The 18,576-nt window shown below is 41.4% G+C and overlaps 1 protein-coding gene across 1 annotated transcript in view; it reads left to right on the top strand.

The window, feature by feature from the left end:
• LOC140238867 (acyl-coenzyme A thioesterase THEM4-like) overlaps window positions 1-17,365 on the top strand; it is a 34,719-nt gene extending 17,354 nt beyond the window's left edge. Inside the window, exon 5 of the mRNA XM_072318765.1 lies at window positions 17,094-17,365. Within this exon, the coding sequence (XP_072174866.1) occupies window positions 17,094-17,110 (17 nt within the window). The 3' untranslated portion in view covers window positions 17,111-17,365. The remainder of the gene's footprint in view (window positions 1-17,093) is intronic.
• Window positions 17,366-18,576: the final 1,211 nt, after the last annotated feature.

The raw sequence follows: 18,576 nt of genomic DNA on the forward strand, positions 1-18,576 counted from the left end.
GCTGCCTCAGTCTGTCAAACACTGTCTGCAAACGTTCCAGGTGCTCGTCGAGTGTCGTGGAGAAGACGATGACGTCATCGAGGTAGATGAGGACGGAATTCATGTTCAGGTCCCCCAGGCAGGTCATCATTAACCTCTGAAATGTGGCAGGGGCATTCTGAAGCCCAAATGGCATCCGGTTGCACTCGAAGAGGCCCATCGGAGTCGTGAATGCCGTCTTTGCCTTGTCGTGCTCGTCGACCTCCACCTGCCAGTAGCCAGAAGTAAGGTCCAACGTGCTGAAGTATTTGGCCTTACCAAGCGAGTCCAAGGCTTCCTCGATCCTGGGGAGTGGGTATGCATCTCTCACCGTCTTGCCATTCAGTTTTCGGTAGTCTATGCAGAAGCGTAGACTTCCATCCTTCTTCTTGGCGATGACAATGGGGGAGGCATATGGGCTGCTGCTTGGTCGTATAACACCGGCATCATTCATCTCCTTCAACATGTCTTTCACGTCCTGGTAGAGGGCTGGCGGGATCCTCCGGTAGGGGAGGCGGAAAGGGACGGGGTCGACGAGGGGAATCTGGTGGGTAATCGACGTCGTATGGCCGTAGTCCGTCGAATGGTGGGAAAAGACATCGCCATTTCTCTCGAGGAATTGCTGGAGCTTTCTGTGCTCGTCATCCCTCAGGTGCGATAGGTCAATGTCTTTTAGATGTGTCGTGGTCTGTGTGTGGCACCGGGCTTGATGTCTGCTGGTTTGTTGCTGCTCTTTTGATGACCCAACGTTATGGATTTCCTTCACAGCCCGAAGAATGGCCAGGGAGGTATTTGAAGTAAGGGTTATGGGCAAGCCGCCAATATTTCTGACTGTCACAAAAACGATACCTCCACTTACCGGCGACAGTGTGTGAAGACAGGTCAGGTTTCCATTAGCTGAGGTTGGTTCTACCAGAGCGCAGCAGTCTGGAACCGGAGTCCTTCCGCGCACGCAGCCCTTCACAGTTCTCTGCTCCCCTGGTACCAGCTGGAGAGGTCGCCCATGCATAGTCACGCGTCCAATGAAGTCTCCCTTCCCACTTACATCTGCCATCCCCAGACGCATGAGGGCTGCTTTCCAGATGGAGTCCCTCTCCCCTACAGCATGTAGGAAAGACTCTCTTCCGTGTATCCTCACGCAGTCCTCCTCCAACGCTCTGATAACATTGGTTCCGACCAGCAAAGGGACGTCACGCTTGTACTTCGTCGTGGCTGTCACCAGTGTCGGTACCTTTGTGTACTCGAAGCCTAAGATGGATAAGCTGGAGTCGATTACCCCTAGTACACGCACCTCGTGGTCGTCGGCACCGATGACGGATAAATCAGCAGCCCTGAGAGGTTGTCTGCACAGGCCAGGGTGAGTACGCCACAGCTCCTCAGATACGGTTGTGACCTGCGAACCCGAGTCGATGAGTGCGTTGACCTCTTTGCCGTTAATTGTCACCAGAGTTTCGTTGGCTGGTCCCACGACACCCAGGTCATTTATCCTTGTCGTAGGGGTATGAGTGGTTGAGGTCGTGCTATTTGAGTGGGTTGTGGTTTTGTCAGTCTTTGTCAAGTCAGGGGGGTCAAGGTCAGTTTTATTAACGCCCACAGCCACCGCTGTGGGCCTTACCCGTTTAAAGGATGGGCAGGCACGTGAGAAGGGCAACTCCTAGCGAAATGTCCCTCCAGTCCGCAGATGTAGCAGGCAGTCGACCTCTGCGGGGGAGGGGGAGGGGGGCGTGGCATGGACTGCGGAGAAGGTTGTTGCGGCGCTCTAGTTTCCAGCGCCGTCATCCGTCTCTCCAGGTCCGCCATTCTAGACAGGTGGGCCTGCTGGTCCTTCCGCACGTCTTTCAGCACCGCTAGGATCTCCCTCATCGCCGGATCACCGCTCTGCTTGTTGCTCTCTGCCACCTTCCCTTGCTGGATATTGACACCCCGGCGAGCCTGGCCAAGATGACGTCTGGTTGCCCTCTCTCTGGCGAGGTGACGAAGTTCGTCCTTCAGGGCTCGGAACGTCATCAGTCGCGGCCGCATGGGTGACAGTCTCGCCCGGACCTCATCATCACGCAGGCCCCTCATAAACTGCGTGGTAAGTTTTGCGTCTCTGCCCTCCATTGGTAGGCCGTCGTAAAGTGTCTCCTCTATATTACACAATATACCCTCAAGTGCGATAGCAAAAGAGCCAGCTTCCTCGTGTTGTCGCTGAGTCCTCTCATAAAACTGCGCCATTGGGTCGCCATGGCAACTCCCATCTGCGTACTCAAGTCTCAGTTCATGGAAAGCGGCTTCTGGAGTACGCTCACTAGGGGGAATGTTCAGAACAAGACGCCGCGCTTCCCCGCTTAGATTCCGCACGATGGTGGCGAATGCGAAACTCGTGGGCTGGGGTGCAGCAGCCAGCAAATAGTCCATGTCCCGAATCCAATCGTCCACGCTGATTTTTCCATCACGCTGGCCGGAGAAAATGGGGACGTTCCTCACCTGCTGGGCCGCCATGAACGTCGGGGAGTTCGTCATCTGTCTAGCCGCAGCCACGCCGTCGATGCTGGCGTCCTCTCGAGGGCTAGCAGGTACTCGTCCGTATCCACTCATGTCAACTGCCATATTTCTGGTACCACAATGTCGATGTAGTAAGTTGATAAACAAAAAGTATCCTGCCGACTACGCCAGTTTCGTGTAACGCCCGTGTTTCGTTGCAAGCGCGACAGCTAACAGCGCACTTGCTTTCCTGTGTGTATAGTCGTAGCCTGCTTGTGGGTAAGGGGACGCAGGGGGCGTTCACTCAACAAAAAGAAGAAGAAGGGGGGGGGGGGTGACGATGCAAGAACGGGTCCCTAACCTCGCGAGATATGACACCTGTATAGAGAGCAGGGGGAGAACACATCTGGCTTGATCAACACAGTTCTGCAAAGTCTTTATTCACGTTCAACATGATACATAATACTTTCAATTTACAAAAAACCAACAATCGCAAGTTTCACATACACTATGTACACTGACATTACATACAACGCATTATCCAAACTACCCCTTAGTACTATTAACTACATGTTACTCTATCACCAGATGTCCTATTACATTTACTATTTCTCATTAACTCAAACTTCATTTCTGTACACATTGGCTTAACTTATCTCTATATATATACATTACATACACGCTCTCAACTACACTCAACAGAATACTGTACATTGGTAAAAGCCCCGATGCAGAACCTTGCCATGGATTAAGCACTTTGTAAACTCACAAACTAAAATAAAAGCTAAGGCGAGAAGACGCTGGGCTCCCCAGCGTTTAAAAAGCCAAAAAAGTGTACAAAAGAAGTGTTAACCAGCGTGTGCGTGAACATATACTATACAAAAAGTTAGCTCCTCTTTTCGCCTCTTCCAGGCCTAGAGAAAAGGAGATGGGGAGAGACTCCCCCCATTAAGACTTTGAAACAAAAGAGCTACCAGCACATCTTTCCGGCCTCCACAGAGGTAAAGAAACTTGACAATGGCCCTCCGCCGTAGTGCGGTCTTAAAAAGCCGTGGTCAGCCGGCACAGTCTACTCGCGCAGACCCCATTCATACTATAACATACAAACGCACACACATACACACACACCCACAACACACAAGCAATCACACACAATCACACACACACGCACACACATGCACACACAGATGCTACCCTCTACATAACATGATATTGTATGGTATGCTAAGAAAAGCCACGAGTTCCTTCACATGCAATGTAAGTTCAGGATTAAACGAAAGGCTATCCATTATATACAGCATGTACTTTGATTTTGACACTCTACATAGGCCTACATTGAATATTGCGACGGACCTATCTCATAAAATATTCATCGACATATAAATGAATTAAGCTGTCGATAATATGACAGCATTATCAAAATCGCTAACGCTTAACTTACCAATATATGATTACCGCCACAGTATCTCGCAACTGAGCCAGTTACCAAATGCAAATTTGTTAAAGATAACTCCAGGTCAATCCCTAACTCATTGAATATATCAAGGCTATAGAAAAGTGAGAATAATGTATACATCTCATCGGTTGTTTTCAACAACTGGAATAAACTACTATTGCAGGACAGCGACCAGAAGTTAACTGCATTAGTAAAATCATAACTTCATATATTATAACTTGATATAACGGATTCTCAACCATATCTATAATTTGGTAATCCTGTGATTATCAAAACACAACATACTCATTAATGGCATGTCAATGTGTGAAACATACAGAGATAGCAAGAGAGTATATGAAGTAGAATAATTCTTACCTGTATAGAGAGCAGGGGGAGAACACATCTGGCTTGATCAACACAGTTCTGCAAAGTGAAGAACTTGTGCTGACCCACGCCAGATGATGTTCATTCAGCTCTCAGGTAAGAAAGGGATTTGTTTACAAAACAAACGCCGGGTGCTAAGGTGGTCGCCTGGTGGCCTTTTCATCAGGAAACAAAAGAGTTTACCAAGGAGGGAACTTGAACTCAGACTAGAGCAACTGTATGTTCTCCAACATACCCGTGTTACATATATATATATATATATATATATATATATATGTATACATGAAGGAGGAATGCATTAAATGCCATTTGCCTTGATTTTAATTCAAAATCCGAATTTTCGGGGGCCTCCCCCTTCGTCAGGGATGAAATTGCGCAGAATAAAGGGGGATGCCCCCGAAAATTCAGATTTTGAATTAAAATCAAGGCAATTTGCATTTTATGCATTCCTCTATTGTGACATTATTATTGCTATTTCTAGTACTGCCAATACACGGAGCAAATACAATGTTATACATATATATATATATATATATATATATATATATATATATGTTACATAAAAACACACACACACATATATACAACGTATACATAGATCTATAATATGCACATATTTTGTAATGCTGTTTATATACATATCATTTTATAAAATGTCAATTACACCGTATACTAATAGTGATTATGATATGTAACATGCAGACATACACCTGTACATATTTGCATGTGCCTCTCGTGCGTATGTCTGTTTAACCCTAACTAGGCCGGGCTATTCAGGTAGATGATAGAGCCGGGGGGGGGGGGGGGGGGGGCTCCCAGGCCCCCCCTCCGGATCTCGGCCGTCGACCGCGCGATCGCGACGAAAATTGGCACACGCATTGCCTATGATGTAATCTAAAGTACCATGAAGTTAATTTTTTCAAAAATTATCATTTACACTAAATTATGCTAATTTATGCATAATGATGCATGAAATCAGACAATTTGGTATAAATCACTAAATAAAGCTCAAAACAGGCACATTTTTTGTGTAAATATTCTTTTTAGTGTCCTTAGCAAATGTAAGAGAAAAAAATTGCGCAATCAGAAAAAATTTCCTAAGTATTTTATTGTTTTTTGAATTTCTTATGTATTTCTTTGTTTTTTCGACTTTATGTTTTCCATTGTTTTTTCGATGAAATTTGTCCGTGACATTGTTCCGAGCAAGAAAATGCGTTATTAATTGATTTTAATCAATAAGACCCCAAAATAATCATGCTTTTATGAAATTTGCCTGTAAACACAGTTTGCATTGAAATTGTACACAAATTCACGTTTTTGAGCAATTTTTGGTCTGACATGCACGTGCATATTTATGCGCAACTTCGGAACCGCGCACCCAGGCATCGCAAATTTGGTGTCAAAAGATGCGGGAGACTCGAAAGAAAAAAGTCATGAAACGTCGCGGCGATAGCTTCTCGCGATAGCGATACATAGCGCGAAACGTCGAGGGGGGGGGGGGGGGGGGGCCTCGGAGGCCCCCCCCCCCCCCCCCGGCCTAGTTAGGGTTAAGTGAATTTTAGTCTCGTAGACAGTTTACAAATAAGTTTTCTCATTCAAACGGACTTCATTCGTTTTAGTTCATTTATTATGACATCTTACTGCAGCTGTTGACGTTGTCAAAGCTGTTTAGGAAATAAAAAGGTACATTAGATAATACCTCCTACAAGCGCGCCGGAACACTTTTGGTTTTGGGGGGGCAAAATCTCAACGGGGGCACATTAAGCTTATGTGACGATGTTACATCCTCGGCGCGGGAGCGAAGCGAGTGAGCGGGTGTGGGGGGGGGGTGGAAAGGGGGATTACCCCCCCCCCCCGTAGGGAGCTTTTGTAAAACAGGGTACAAAAGTCGCCTTTATAGATCATTTAAAAGCAAATTTCTAAGGAATTAAACATAGTGAAAAATAATCAGTGCGAAGGACTATGATTATTACATACGGGAGTACATAATAATGTGATCGTGTGAGATCCTCGTCGAGGGAGCGAAGCGACCGAGCGGGGGACTTTTTGTAAAAACAGAGAATGAAAGTCGCGTTTATAGAGAATTTAAAGCAAATTTCTAGGGAATTAACATATTGAAAAAATCAGTTGGAAGGACTATGATCATAACATAGGGAGTACATTAATAATGTGATGGTGCGAGATCCTCGGCGAGGGAGTGAAGCGACCTAGCGGGGGGAGGGTGTGGGAGGGGGGATACCCCCTCCCATGTTAGGGACTTTTTGTAAAAACAGAGTATAAATGTCGCGTTTATAGAACATTTAAAAGCAAATTTCTAGGGAATTAACATATTTAAAAAAATCAGTTGGAAGGACTATGATCTTAACATATGGGGGTATATTATGTGATGGTGTGAGATCCTCGACAAGGGAGCGAAGCGACCGAGCGGGGGAGGGTGTGGGAGGGGGATACCCCCTCCCACGGTAGGGACTTTTTGTAAAAACAGAGTATAAAAGTCGCTTTTATAGAGCATTTTAATTAAATTTCTGAGGAATTAAACATAGTAAAAGAAATCACTGCGAAGGACTATGATAATAACTTACGAAAACTTTTCATTTTACTGTAAGTATGGGCAGAACGAGCGAGCCACTTTTACTTTGCAATTTATCTGAAATGTACTCATTAAAACTTAAACGTGATCGCATCGTTCGAACAATAAAAAATATTCTTATAGCAAAGAAGAAAATGAAATGTGTAAGGTTTACTAAAGGTATGTTTCAGCGGGCACACTCGAGGACACTAGGCTACCATCTATACACTAAATTTACTCATAAGTTACTATTAGTGTATAGATACAATAATGTATGTTGTTAGTGTATTATAATTTTCGCCCCGTTAGGGGCGAAAATTTTTGCATTTTCAGTTATGAAATTACAACATTTAGACAAGAAATATGCCTTTATTGTTCATTTTGGTCTTTAAATCAGTGATTAATTATTTGTTACAGGGGGCACTTTGGGGGGGCAAAAACTCGTTTTGCCCCCCCAACATTTTGTTTGGGGGGGCAAGTGCCACCCCTGCCCCCCCGCTTCCGGCGCCCTTGGACCTCCTATGTAGATACATGTATACATATCTTCGTCATATGGCTAGATCGTGATTCACGTCTCGATCTAAAAGTGTAATGAGCCTATGGGGAAAAGTACTGAACGGGGTAGGGTGTGGGAGGGGGTATTCTCCCACACGAGGGTGATTTTGCATTTTGATTTGCCCCTCCCCCCCCCCCCAAAAAAAAAAAAAAATCGACGCCCCTGCATATTGGACGTATTGCCTTGTCTGTTGATGATAAGGAACAATAATTATTGACATTGCCATCATGCAGTTGTATTTTCTCCTCGAGACAATATTTTTTTTTTTCCCGGCGCTATGTAGGCGGAAATTATGATTTTTTTGTTGTGTGTGTGGAAAAATAACTCCCACGGAGCTAGATGGTAAGCTATACCAACTCTTATATAAACAAGTAATGTATGTATGATATTTTGTACAGAGCTACCTCTCACAATGCATAGGCACTCTGTCCTTCCATACCCTGGCCGAAATTCTAATAGGCGTTAGGCCATCAAGACCAACAAGCCTGTTGGTTTCAATAGGGAAAGTGGTATTATAGATTGGTCCAATATAATATCAACAGCCAATGTTCTTGTTGGCCCAATACAAATCCAATAGAACTCCAATAGACACCAATATTAAGTCCCATAGGTCCAACAAAATACCAACAGACAATTATTTTCTTGTGTGTGGTCCAGAAAAATACTTCCTGTGCATGGTCCAATAGAAAACCAATTGTCATCAATTGAAAGTTCTGTTGAAGACTACAGGGACCAATACAAATATTTGAGTTTATACATGAATTGTCATTAATGACGTCTATCGAATATCTAGTTCTTTTTATACATAGCCAAATAATTGTAGAGCTTTTAGGAGTTGGTACTAACTAGATCATTGATTTATTATCAAAATAATATGAAAACGGTACGTGATAACAAAGGTGTAACCACAATTTGTAATAGAGTTTAAAGTTTAATTTTGGCATGTATAGGAGCCTACTGAATTTTTTTCTGTACTTTCACTGGTATTCACATTTTAGATGAATATGAAACCAACAGAAACCAAACAAAAACCAAGAGAAACCAATGAAAACAACAAAACCAGTGAAAACAAATCCAATAGAAACCAATAGGACCAACAGAATCTTATGTCTCTTTGTTTCTGTTGGACTTGCGTGGATCTGATGAATCCATTTTGTTTTATCGGAATTCTATTAGCCACTTTGGGGTTTTTCTATTGGTCTCAAATTATACCAAAAGAAAAAAGTAATAGATCATAAATATAGACACTATTAGAAACCAACAGAAATATATACTGCTGAAACAGTACAGAAACATTTTGAAACCAACAGAAATATATTTCTTTGGTTTCTAATGATGTCTATAATCCTGTGTTAGTTTTCTAGGCCCTGTTGGTTCTATGGGATTTTTGACCTGGGTAGGTTTGTTCTGAGTTTTTCTGTTGGTGCTAACTATACCAACAGAAACTAAAAGATTACCAATAGACACCTTTGGAAATAAACAGAAATAACGCTGTGTTGATTTTCTAGGCCATATTGGTTCTGTGGGATTTTCGACCAGGGTAGGGTTCTTGCTACACCGCCCTCTTATTGTTAAAAAAAAAAAAGGAAAAAAAAGTGAAAAAAAAACCCACTAATACACCAGGTTTAGGCCTATATAGGGAACATGATGGGCTGAAAATGTTGTCCCCAAGAATGAATGTATCGGTCACGATTCATACTCGGATCTGTAGTTTGAAAGTCTTTATCCATGCACTTTTAGTTGCAAGGCAGCGAGATGTTAGCAAAAACGATTTAACATTCATATATTTACATACGATTATACATATTCTTTCACCCTTATCTTCATAGGATTATGATCACATTTTGACAATCCTATTTCATTCAAGCACACACACACACACACACACACACACACACACACACACACACACACACGAACAATAACCTCAAACCAGTACAGGGCCTAGACTTAGGACTTGGTGTTTCAAAAAACATTTACCACTTTTTATTCTTGATAATTCAAAAGCTGTATCAGATAACACTGACATTGATATGAACAATAGCTGAATACTGTACAATTTTCTTGGAGGTAATTTAAAAATAAAAGTTTTATTCAGTTTCATTAAATCTAAAATTAATCTTTAAGTTAGGGTTCGGATTTTGCTCCATTTTCAACCCTCCATCTTAACAAAACTTTTAATGGGTGGTATAGTATTGGTTGAGGTGAGGATTCAGATTTTAATGCTTTTCGAGATATAGAAACCACTCTATGAAAATTCATGTTAAAGAGCATTCAATTTCTTCTAAGGGGAATTCAAAGTTTATTTGATGAAAATCGGCTTTGAAATGACTGAGATATTTCCCAAAACAAGGTAAATCAAAGAGATTCTAATAAAAGTCATGGCCTGTCGCATTTTAGGATCACTTTTTGGGGATACCTCGATCTCCGCCATTTCAAGACCAATTTTCATCAAATAAACTGTGAAATCCTCTAAGACTTACACATTCTTTCATATTTCATAAGAGGTTTATCATTATCTCACACACACACATACGCAAGTTATAAACCTGCGCCAACCCCATTATGTACCAATACTGTACCATCCCTTTACTTTGCGGCACATCAGAGATCAGTTAGTATAATTATATGGGAGTGTGTAGTTAACACCCAGACAGTGGGCCGAATGCATAAAACCAGCAATTGCTTGTAAGCAATTGCTTCAAGCAAAAGCACAAGCTCGTCTAGCAAAAGGTCTAGCTCAAGCAATTGCTTTTAAAAATCTATATGCATAAACTTAAATTGCTTATGCTATTACCTTTTGCTTGTCCCGCACAAGCAATTGCTTGCGTTTTCAACAAAAGGGACTGTGCGAACACAAGAACAAAGCCGAGTGTGACAGCATGTATTTGAAAGGGCATGTGTGTGAGGAAACATTTCCTGACATAGCAGAAGAGCTATGAAATGCACATACAAACACATACACACACATCTATACACACACACACGTATTACTGGCTGATTCCCATCACTGCGGCTTATAGCAGCCCCCAGCCCGGATCTGCCAGATCGCACGCGGAGAGAGGTCTCCTTTATCTCCACCGAAGTCAGACATCCTGATTTTCATCACATTTTGCGTGCTAACCACTGGACATTCCCGGTGTTGAAATGAAAAAGTGTCTTACACTAAACAAGAGTAATTTCTTGTAGATTTATACCACTCCTTCACAAGTGTGGTCTTTCTTTCATGTATATGAAAATGATTAAAAAGGGGAACATTCCGGTTAAGCAAAAGCTCAAGCTCATTTTACAGAGCTTGGAAAATCGTAAGCAATTGCTAGCAAGAACTAGCAAAAGGTACGTTTTATGCATACGTTTTTAAGCAAATGCTTGGTCTCTAAGCAATTGCTTGAGGGCAGCAAGCAATTGCTTGTGCTTCCTAGCAAAAGCTTCTGCTCGCAAGCAATTGCTTGTTTTTATGCATACGGATTCGAGTAAAAGGCTAGCACAAGCAATTGCTAGCGTTTATGCATTCGGCCCAATGGCCAGGGTTGGAATGCTTATTATTTAATCATGAGGAATTCCACTATCACATCAGCTAGTCTTTATTCATCCTGAAATGTTGTGTGTGCAAGCACATGATGAAAATATGAAATATTGTATATAAAATGAGCTGAATGAGGGGAACATTCCGGTTAAGCAAAAGCTCAAGCTCATTTTACAGAGCTTGGAAAATCGTAAGCAATTGCTAGCAAGAACTAGCAAAAGGTACGTTTTATGCATACGTTTTTAAGCAAATGCTTGGTCTCTAAGCAATTGCTTGAGGGCAGCAAGCAATTGCTTGTGCTTCCTAGCAAAAGCTTCTGCTCGCAAGCAATTGCTTGTTTTTATGCATACGGATTCGAGTAAAAGGCTAGCACAAGCAATTGCTAGCGTTTATGCATTCGGCCCAATGGCCAGGGTTGGAATGCTTATTATTTATTCATGAGGAATTCCACTATCACATCAGCTAGTCTTTATTCATCCTGAAATGTTGTGTGTGCAAGCACATGAAAACATGCGCTTACTTTTTTTTTTACTTTTTTTTTTCAATCATGCAAGCATTCTTCCCTTTACCATGAATTCATGAATGCAGTGCCCGGGGCAATCCATCGTGAATTGGATAATGTTAATAAAGCATTCATGTGCCTTGGAGCACCACGAGACCAGGGTCCCGTTGCATAAAACTTTTTTAGCAACCTTAAAAAATTCAGGTTGGGATTTGCCCAACCTGAATTTTTTAAGGTTGCTAACATAAGAATGTAAAATCCGTTGCATAAAAACTCTGGTTGGGAGCTTCCAACCAGAATTTTGTGATTTCAACCGGAAAAAAATCCGGTTGGAGTTTTATGCAACGGGCCCAAGCAGTCTAGTCAGCAGAGCTCTGAAAAGGTGCCTGGGGCCCGTTGCATAAAAGTTACAATTATGGTAACTTTGCCATCCAATGGTAACTTCCATGGAATTCTTGATTTTGATTGGCTGTTGAGTATTGTTGCCATGGTAGTTACCATTGGATGGCAAAGTTACCATAATTGTAACTTTTATGCAACGGGCCCCTGGTATCATGTCTATTGTTCAGGGCACACACACACACACACACACACACACACACATCATTGATTCCTCTGTAAAGTTCGAGTTTTGCACAGAGGGTTAAAATTGGACCAAAATATGGAACCTATCTTTCACATTAATCATGGATTTTATGAAACTAATAAATTTCGTATTCAAATCACCTCCAACTAACCCATACGCTATAGAGCCTACTCATAATGACAGTGTTATCTGGGCCCCGTTTCATAAAAAGTTGATAATAGCAACTCTTGCGTGAATGTATATTGTCATGACAACGACAAGAATCCAGCTTCCTGATTGGCTGTTGCTATTGGAAGTTGCCATTCCAGCAAGAGTTGCCATCCTAACACCTTTTATGAAATGGGGCCCTAACATATATATTTTTCCAACTATAAGGATCAACAGTGGGAAATGTTGGTGTCTTTTTTTCTAACACCTAGTACAAGCTGAGGAAAAGGCGGAAAAACGTTTTTCTTTACAAAGTTTTTCTTTAAAAGATACCACCATTAAAAAAAAAAAGACTTGCTGTGATCGATATAAGATCATCAGATCAGTCGCTGCGCTCGTGTCTGCCGCACTGCCTTGAACGTGTTTCGTACGGTGCCGCTCTGGCGCCTTCTGTAATCTGGGGCCCGTTTCATAAAACTTGTCATCAGTGACAAGTTGTCATAGATGTGACAAGCTACTGAAATCCTTGCATCTGATTGGCTGAGAGCAAATTTGTCATAGAAATGTGGCAGTTGTCACTGATGACAAGTTTTATGAAGCGGGCCCCTACAAACCTTTTGTACCAGTGCGAGGGCTGGTCTCAATGGGCAAGAGGTGCTGCTTCGAGGAATTAATTCCGTGCAACGCAGCAGTTTACTAGTGCAAAGCTCAGAGGCACGTCAGATAGCGGACTAGCTGCGATTGACATAATACCACATGGTTTAAACTGTCGACACGGCTGCATTTGTACCGGACTTTGGTCTCACTCAGATGCAAATATTCTTCTTGGCTCTTGGTTCATAGTATTTAGAGTGAGTTTAGTGCATGTTTGTGCGAGAGCATACTGCGATAGAGCAGCTCATTGTCAAGGGGAGAAGCTGAGAAGAATTTGCGAATGTGCTGTCGGCCAAGTTCAGTCCCATATGCTGAAGGTTTGTTTCAATCATCTTGCCAGCTTGAGTGACGTTCATAAGATTGCCAGGTAGTCTCCAGCTTAATTTGATTCAGCTTTTACCATATATTACAATTTGGATGTCCTTTAGTAAACTTTAACATGCAACTGTACACCTATACATATAGATTACAGACTCCCAATCAGAAATCTACTGTATGAATTATTACGGTAATTGTGTTGTTTAGGGTCGATTCACCATTCGCCAGTACTTATAGCTCTTATCGGGTCGCCACCGCACAGTCATGTTGCCACTGTCGAGCTACCCCCCCTTTTTTTTTCTGTAATTGTTCAAAATACATCAGTCTGTAAATGGTTCGACCCAATGATGCCGATGCTGTACATGCCAAAGTTTAAAATGATTATGTGATTTAGCTAACTTGCATTCAAAATATCTCCTTTCCCCTTTGAAAAACTGCAGTGTCCAATCTGTTGCGTGGTTCAAGACAGCGTTATGTGGTTGATGATTAATTACTGAAGTAAAAAACAAACAACCAAACAAACAAGCAAGCAAAACACATACAGTCAAGCGAGAAGAGCTAATTTAATTTGATTTGTACGACTAATTATTATGGTTACCATTATAAGTATATACAATGTGCTCTTCTTAACAGCTTGTGTCATTTTTTTTTTTTTTTTTTTTTTATGGGAGTGAGATTTGGGGGTTTTGAAAGCTGGATAGCATTAAATGTTTCATTTAAAAAGAAAAATATTGAAAAGTTGGCCTATTTTCAGGCTTAACCGTGGCGGTGGTACATTGTACCACTGCAAATTGTAGGCTATGGTGTAGGTACGGGGATTCGGGCAGGTTCTCTTTAACAAGTACAGTGGAGAAGCGTTTGATTCATTTGAGGGCAATCGGGATTAGTCAAGGTAAAAAAAAAAATCTAAGGTTTCTTACATTATTTATTTATAGATTGCTACGCCACCTATGCATGACTGTGATGATTTTGAGTCAGGGTGGAGAAAGAAAGATGAAAGTGTTTTATACAAGTGTGTTATGTCAAATTTATAGTTGGAAGATAACCCATTGAATTTAAAATGGGTAAAATTGTCTTTCGAATCTTAGGTTGGACGATATGGATAAACTAAATTGAAATGCTAAAGTTAAACAGTTTATAATGATATTTTTATGTTTCAATTGCAGGATCTTTACACAGGAGGAATGCTGGCAAAATAATTAGGTGGATTTAGGCGATGGGACCCTTTGTAAATTTCATTGTTGGAATCACAGGATACCTTATTGCAAATTGTTGATATTCACCTCATTGAGTACAGACATTAATTTTGTAAGCCCTACTTGGTGTAATATGCAGGTTCAGGGGGATGAATTCCATTCTCTATAGTTTGTCTATTCTTTGGTGAAACACGTAGGCACAATGATATCAAACTGTATTAAACAGTCAAAGAATGTGTCTAGATTTTGTGAGGTTATAACAAGACAGGGGCCGCGGAACCGGGGGAGGGGGCTGGAGGCTGCAGCCCCACACGCACACACACACACACACACACACACACACACACTTTTAGTTCGTAAAAAAAAAAGAAAAAAAGAAAGAAAAAAGGGAACAAATCGGGGAAAAGAATCACAACACCCGTGAATTTGAATTTCCTAAGATTCCGCCCTTACATAAAGTTCCCGTCTAAGCACCGGCGTAGTAAGGGGGGGGGGGGGCGATGGGGGCGGTGCTCTCCCCCCCCCCCCTTAAGATTCTGAATAATTCTGAGTGCACAAGACTTATCACTTACACTCCGAAAAATCAATAGTTCCCTCATGTACAAGGGGAATATCCCCTTTTAATCAACCCTTTCCTCTCTCAGTTTCCCCCGATCATTTTTTTTTCTATAATTTCCCAAATATTCCATCAAATATGCGTAAATTACACCCTTATGTGCATGCCTTTTCTGTTTGATTGCTTAACAGACAGCGTTCATGAAATTCACTGTAAGAATGAATACAAGAAGTTTATTATAAATGCTACCACTTTATAGGCAAATAATTATTGTTCAATAAAAATCCACATCAAAATATCCTGGTACCTTGAAACAAGTGGGGCCGTTTCAAGTCGATAAAACACGCAAAACATGCATCAAATTGCACCATTTACAACATCAAATTGCAAAAAATTCTCACCGTGGGAGGGGGGACACCCCCCCCCCCCCCCCCTCCCACATGCTCCCCCTCTCGCTCGCTCCGCTCGCTCGGGCTCGGTCGCATAGTAACCGCCCCCAAGATCATTATTCTGGCTACGCCGGTGCGCCTAAGCGGTCCCGCAGCCCCTGTATTATAAGATTATGTCAGAGTTTGTCTAGAAACGTAGTTGTTTAAGTCATTTATGTAGTAACTAGTCGTAGTGCTGCAAACTGTAAAGTGTTGATAAACGTGTTGAACCTAAATTGTTAAATCTTGCCGATTATTTATGTGTTTTGACTGCCAGTAAGATTTATGTGTTTTCGTTACACTCAATGTATTTCTTCGATCCTCCGGGAGGACTGGCTTTAAGAAATAAAATTCATTCTTGTCATTGCCATTGTAATTGTCAATTGTCACACTCTAGTGTATGTGTGTCTAATGGATAGTATACCTAATTCGAACATGTACGCGCCAAGCTCTTCCCGCCTACATTCTGTGCATTCTATGTGTGTCTAATGTTGTACCGAATTCGAATACATTGGAACACGTGAAAGCTTGTCCTGATGCCTAGACAGAAGTTTTCATTTTGGCGGAAGGACATATAGGACGTTCTACTTTTCACTCCATGTAACCAAGGGTCTATACATGTATAGTGAGATTTTCGAGAAGTGTAATTACATTCTTTTAATTTAAAGTTAATTGGAACCAGACCTTTTTGAATAAGTCAAGTAGGTACCTTAAAAAACTGGTTTCTGAGCGAAATTCCCAGTAAAAGAACATCTAATTTGCATTTCAAAAAATTTGAGGTATCTTGATCTATCTTGAACATCACACATAATCTCTCAAAAATTTATGTCATATCTCTAGAAAAAAAAAATAATGATACTAAAAAGTGATGTAATATAAATTTTGGCACGCCGCGGCGCCGCGCCGTTACGCTGAGGAATGTGATTTTTTTTTTCTTCTATATAGTTAGACAAATAGCTGACAAATAGTATAATTCTCCATACATCATGAGTCGTGGTTGGCATTACTACTAAGGTTTCACCCTTTAATGGTATCTATAAGACTTCGCTCTTTCACGGGCGGGGGGGGGGGGGGGGGCGAGCACGAATCTGAACTTCAGCAAGTCCAAATCTATTATAGAGCCATGTCTTTCGGCTGTCACGCCATTACGCTACCCTTCAATTGCATATTGCATAATGTTATTAGATGGAGCAGATTCTGATTGGTGGTATTGATAGGTCCTTCCGATTCGTGCTGCTGTGGATACAAAAGGGTAGTCAAGTTACAGTTATGAACTGGCAGGAATAAGACGAAGCCCCCCCCCCCCCCCCCCTCAAAAAAAAGAGCAAACAAATATAAACAAACAAACAAACAAACAAACAAATCAAGTGTCACCCCGTTACCATTATGTAATTGCCCATAATTATGTCATTTACCCTGTATTAGAAAGCCCACCTCCTTTTGTGGACTTCTTCAACATGAAATTGAATGATAAGTCCAATGTGTATAATGTTGGATCATTCTTCCTTTTGTAGCCAAATTGTTAGAAATTCGTTCAAAAGTTTAGCATATCCTGTCTTAAAGTACAGTATCTTACCATTGATGATCATGCACAGCTTCCGTTTCTAACTTGTAGACAATGGATACAACACCACGTCCCACCACCAACTCCTTATTATATTGATAACTGAACCTATCCAATATTCATTGGTAAAAATACAAACTTCATGTATTGTTCATTTTTCATCTCCCTTGAATGTGTTTATGCAGAGCTCTTCCAGCGCTGAAATGTCCAAGGTTCAAAGTTTCTCAAAGGAAGACCTGCCGGGCTGGACCGAAGCTTCAAGAGACTTGTACAATCAGTACACTGCCAGGCTGGTGGGGGAGGAGGGGTGGAAACTCATCTACACCACCGTGGGCAGGGAGCGGAATACTGGTTTGTTCAATCTGAGTCACCCCAAAGTCGGCGAACTCTTCGAGTATGTCGCATTTTTCGGTGAAGAGGAGAAGAAATCGATTGCCATCGTACAGTTTGGACCAAAAACAGAAGGGCCTTCAGGGTGAGATTTGGATGATGATGATGATGATGATGATGATGATGATGATACTCGACTTTGATGCGCAAACTTGTGATATTTGAGGTGTACTCTCATGTGGTGGGTGCATGTTTTGCTTCATAACAGAGAGAAAAGAACATCAAAATTTGTATGTGATTGATTTGGGTCAAAGGGATGAACATAAAATGTACTCGATATAGCAAGCAACCCAGGCATTGTCTTTTTGAGTTATGGCCAATACTTTACCAGTCAAAACTTTTCAGCGTTTTAGTTGTCTATTACCCCACCCTCTGGAGGAGGAGATGGGACCACCTATGGTAAAAGGGGCCATATGTTCACCACCTGTCTTTGTTTGGTCTACCTTCAGTCCCAAGTATCCAAATTTATGTTCAAGTCTGTCGTAATACTCCCCTTTCAATCATACTTTGGTCAGGAATGCATCGAGGAAATGGTAATGTTGTGGTGTTACACAAGGTAATAAACTAAAATCAAAGTTTATGTAAGTTAGAGTCAGCAGTGTATGATTTCCATGTTCACTTCTAGAATATAAAAGAATAAGAATAATCAGGGATCGATGGTAAAGTTAAGAAAGAAGAACCTTGATTTTTATAGAGAAGTATAAAAGAAAGGTCCTAGTTTGTTACCATCACAACATATAATTTAGTGACTTATTGTTCCTTTAATGTAAGATTAGTATACTAAACATTCTTGAGATGTTAATTCTGGTTATGATTCATATCAAATGCTGTAAATTGGATTTGTGTCTTTAATCGAAATGAGACCGAGAAATATTTGTGAATTGCTTGACCAACGGATACATTTTGTTTGAAAAATTTCGATTTAACTATGCAGTTTTGTTCACGGGGGAGCCATAGGTACATCTGCTGATATCTGTGCGGGTATTTTGCTGAATGAAGGTGCGCAAGTTCCTTCTTTGACAGCTAGCCTTACTGTAAATTACAAACGGTAAGTTTTTCCGGAAGCTCTGACGTGTTGTAAATAATTTCATTCTTTTCATTGGTAATGCAGTACCTTTATACTTTCTTTAAATAATTATTTATATATGTGTATGTGTGTGTGTGTCTGTCTGTCTGTCTCTCTCTCTGTCTGTCTGTGCGTGCACAAAAAGCAACAGCTATAATATTGAAGGAAACCTAAACCCAAAGAGAATTTATGTGGATTGAGTAAAATCAGCT

This window comes from Diadema setosum, chromosome 15 (genome assembly GCF_964275005.1).
Source record: "Diadema setosum chromosome 15, eeDiaSeto1, whole genome shotgun sequence".
NCBI classification, from domain to species: Eukaryota; Metazoa; Echinodermata; class Echinoidea; order Diadematoida; family Diadematidae; genus Diadema; species Diadema setosum.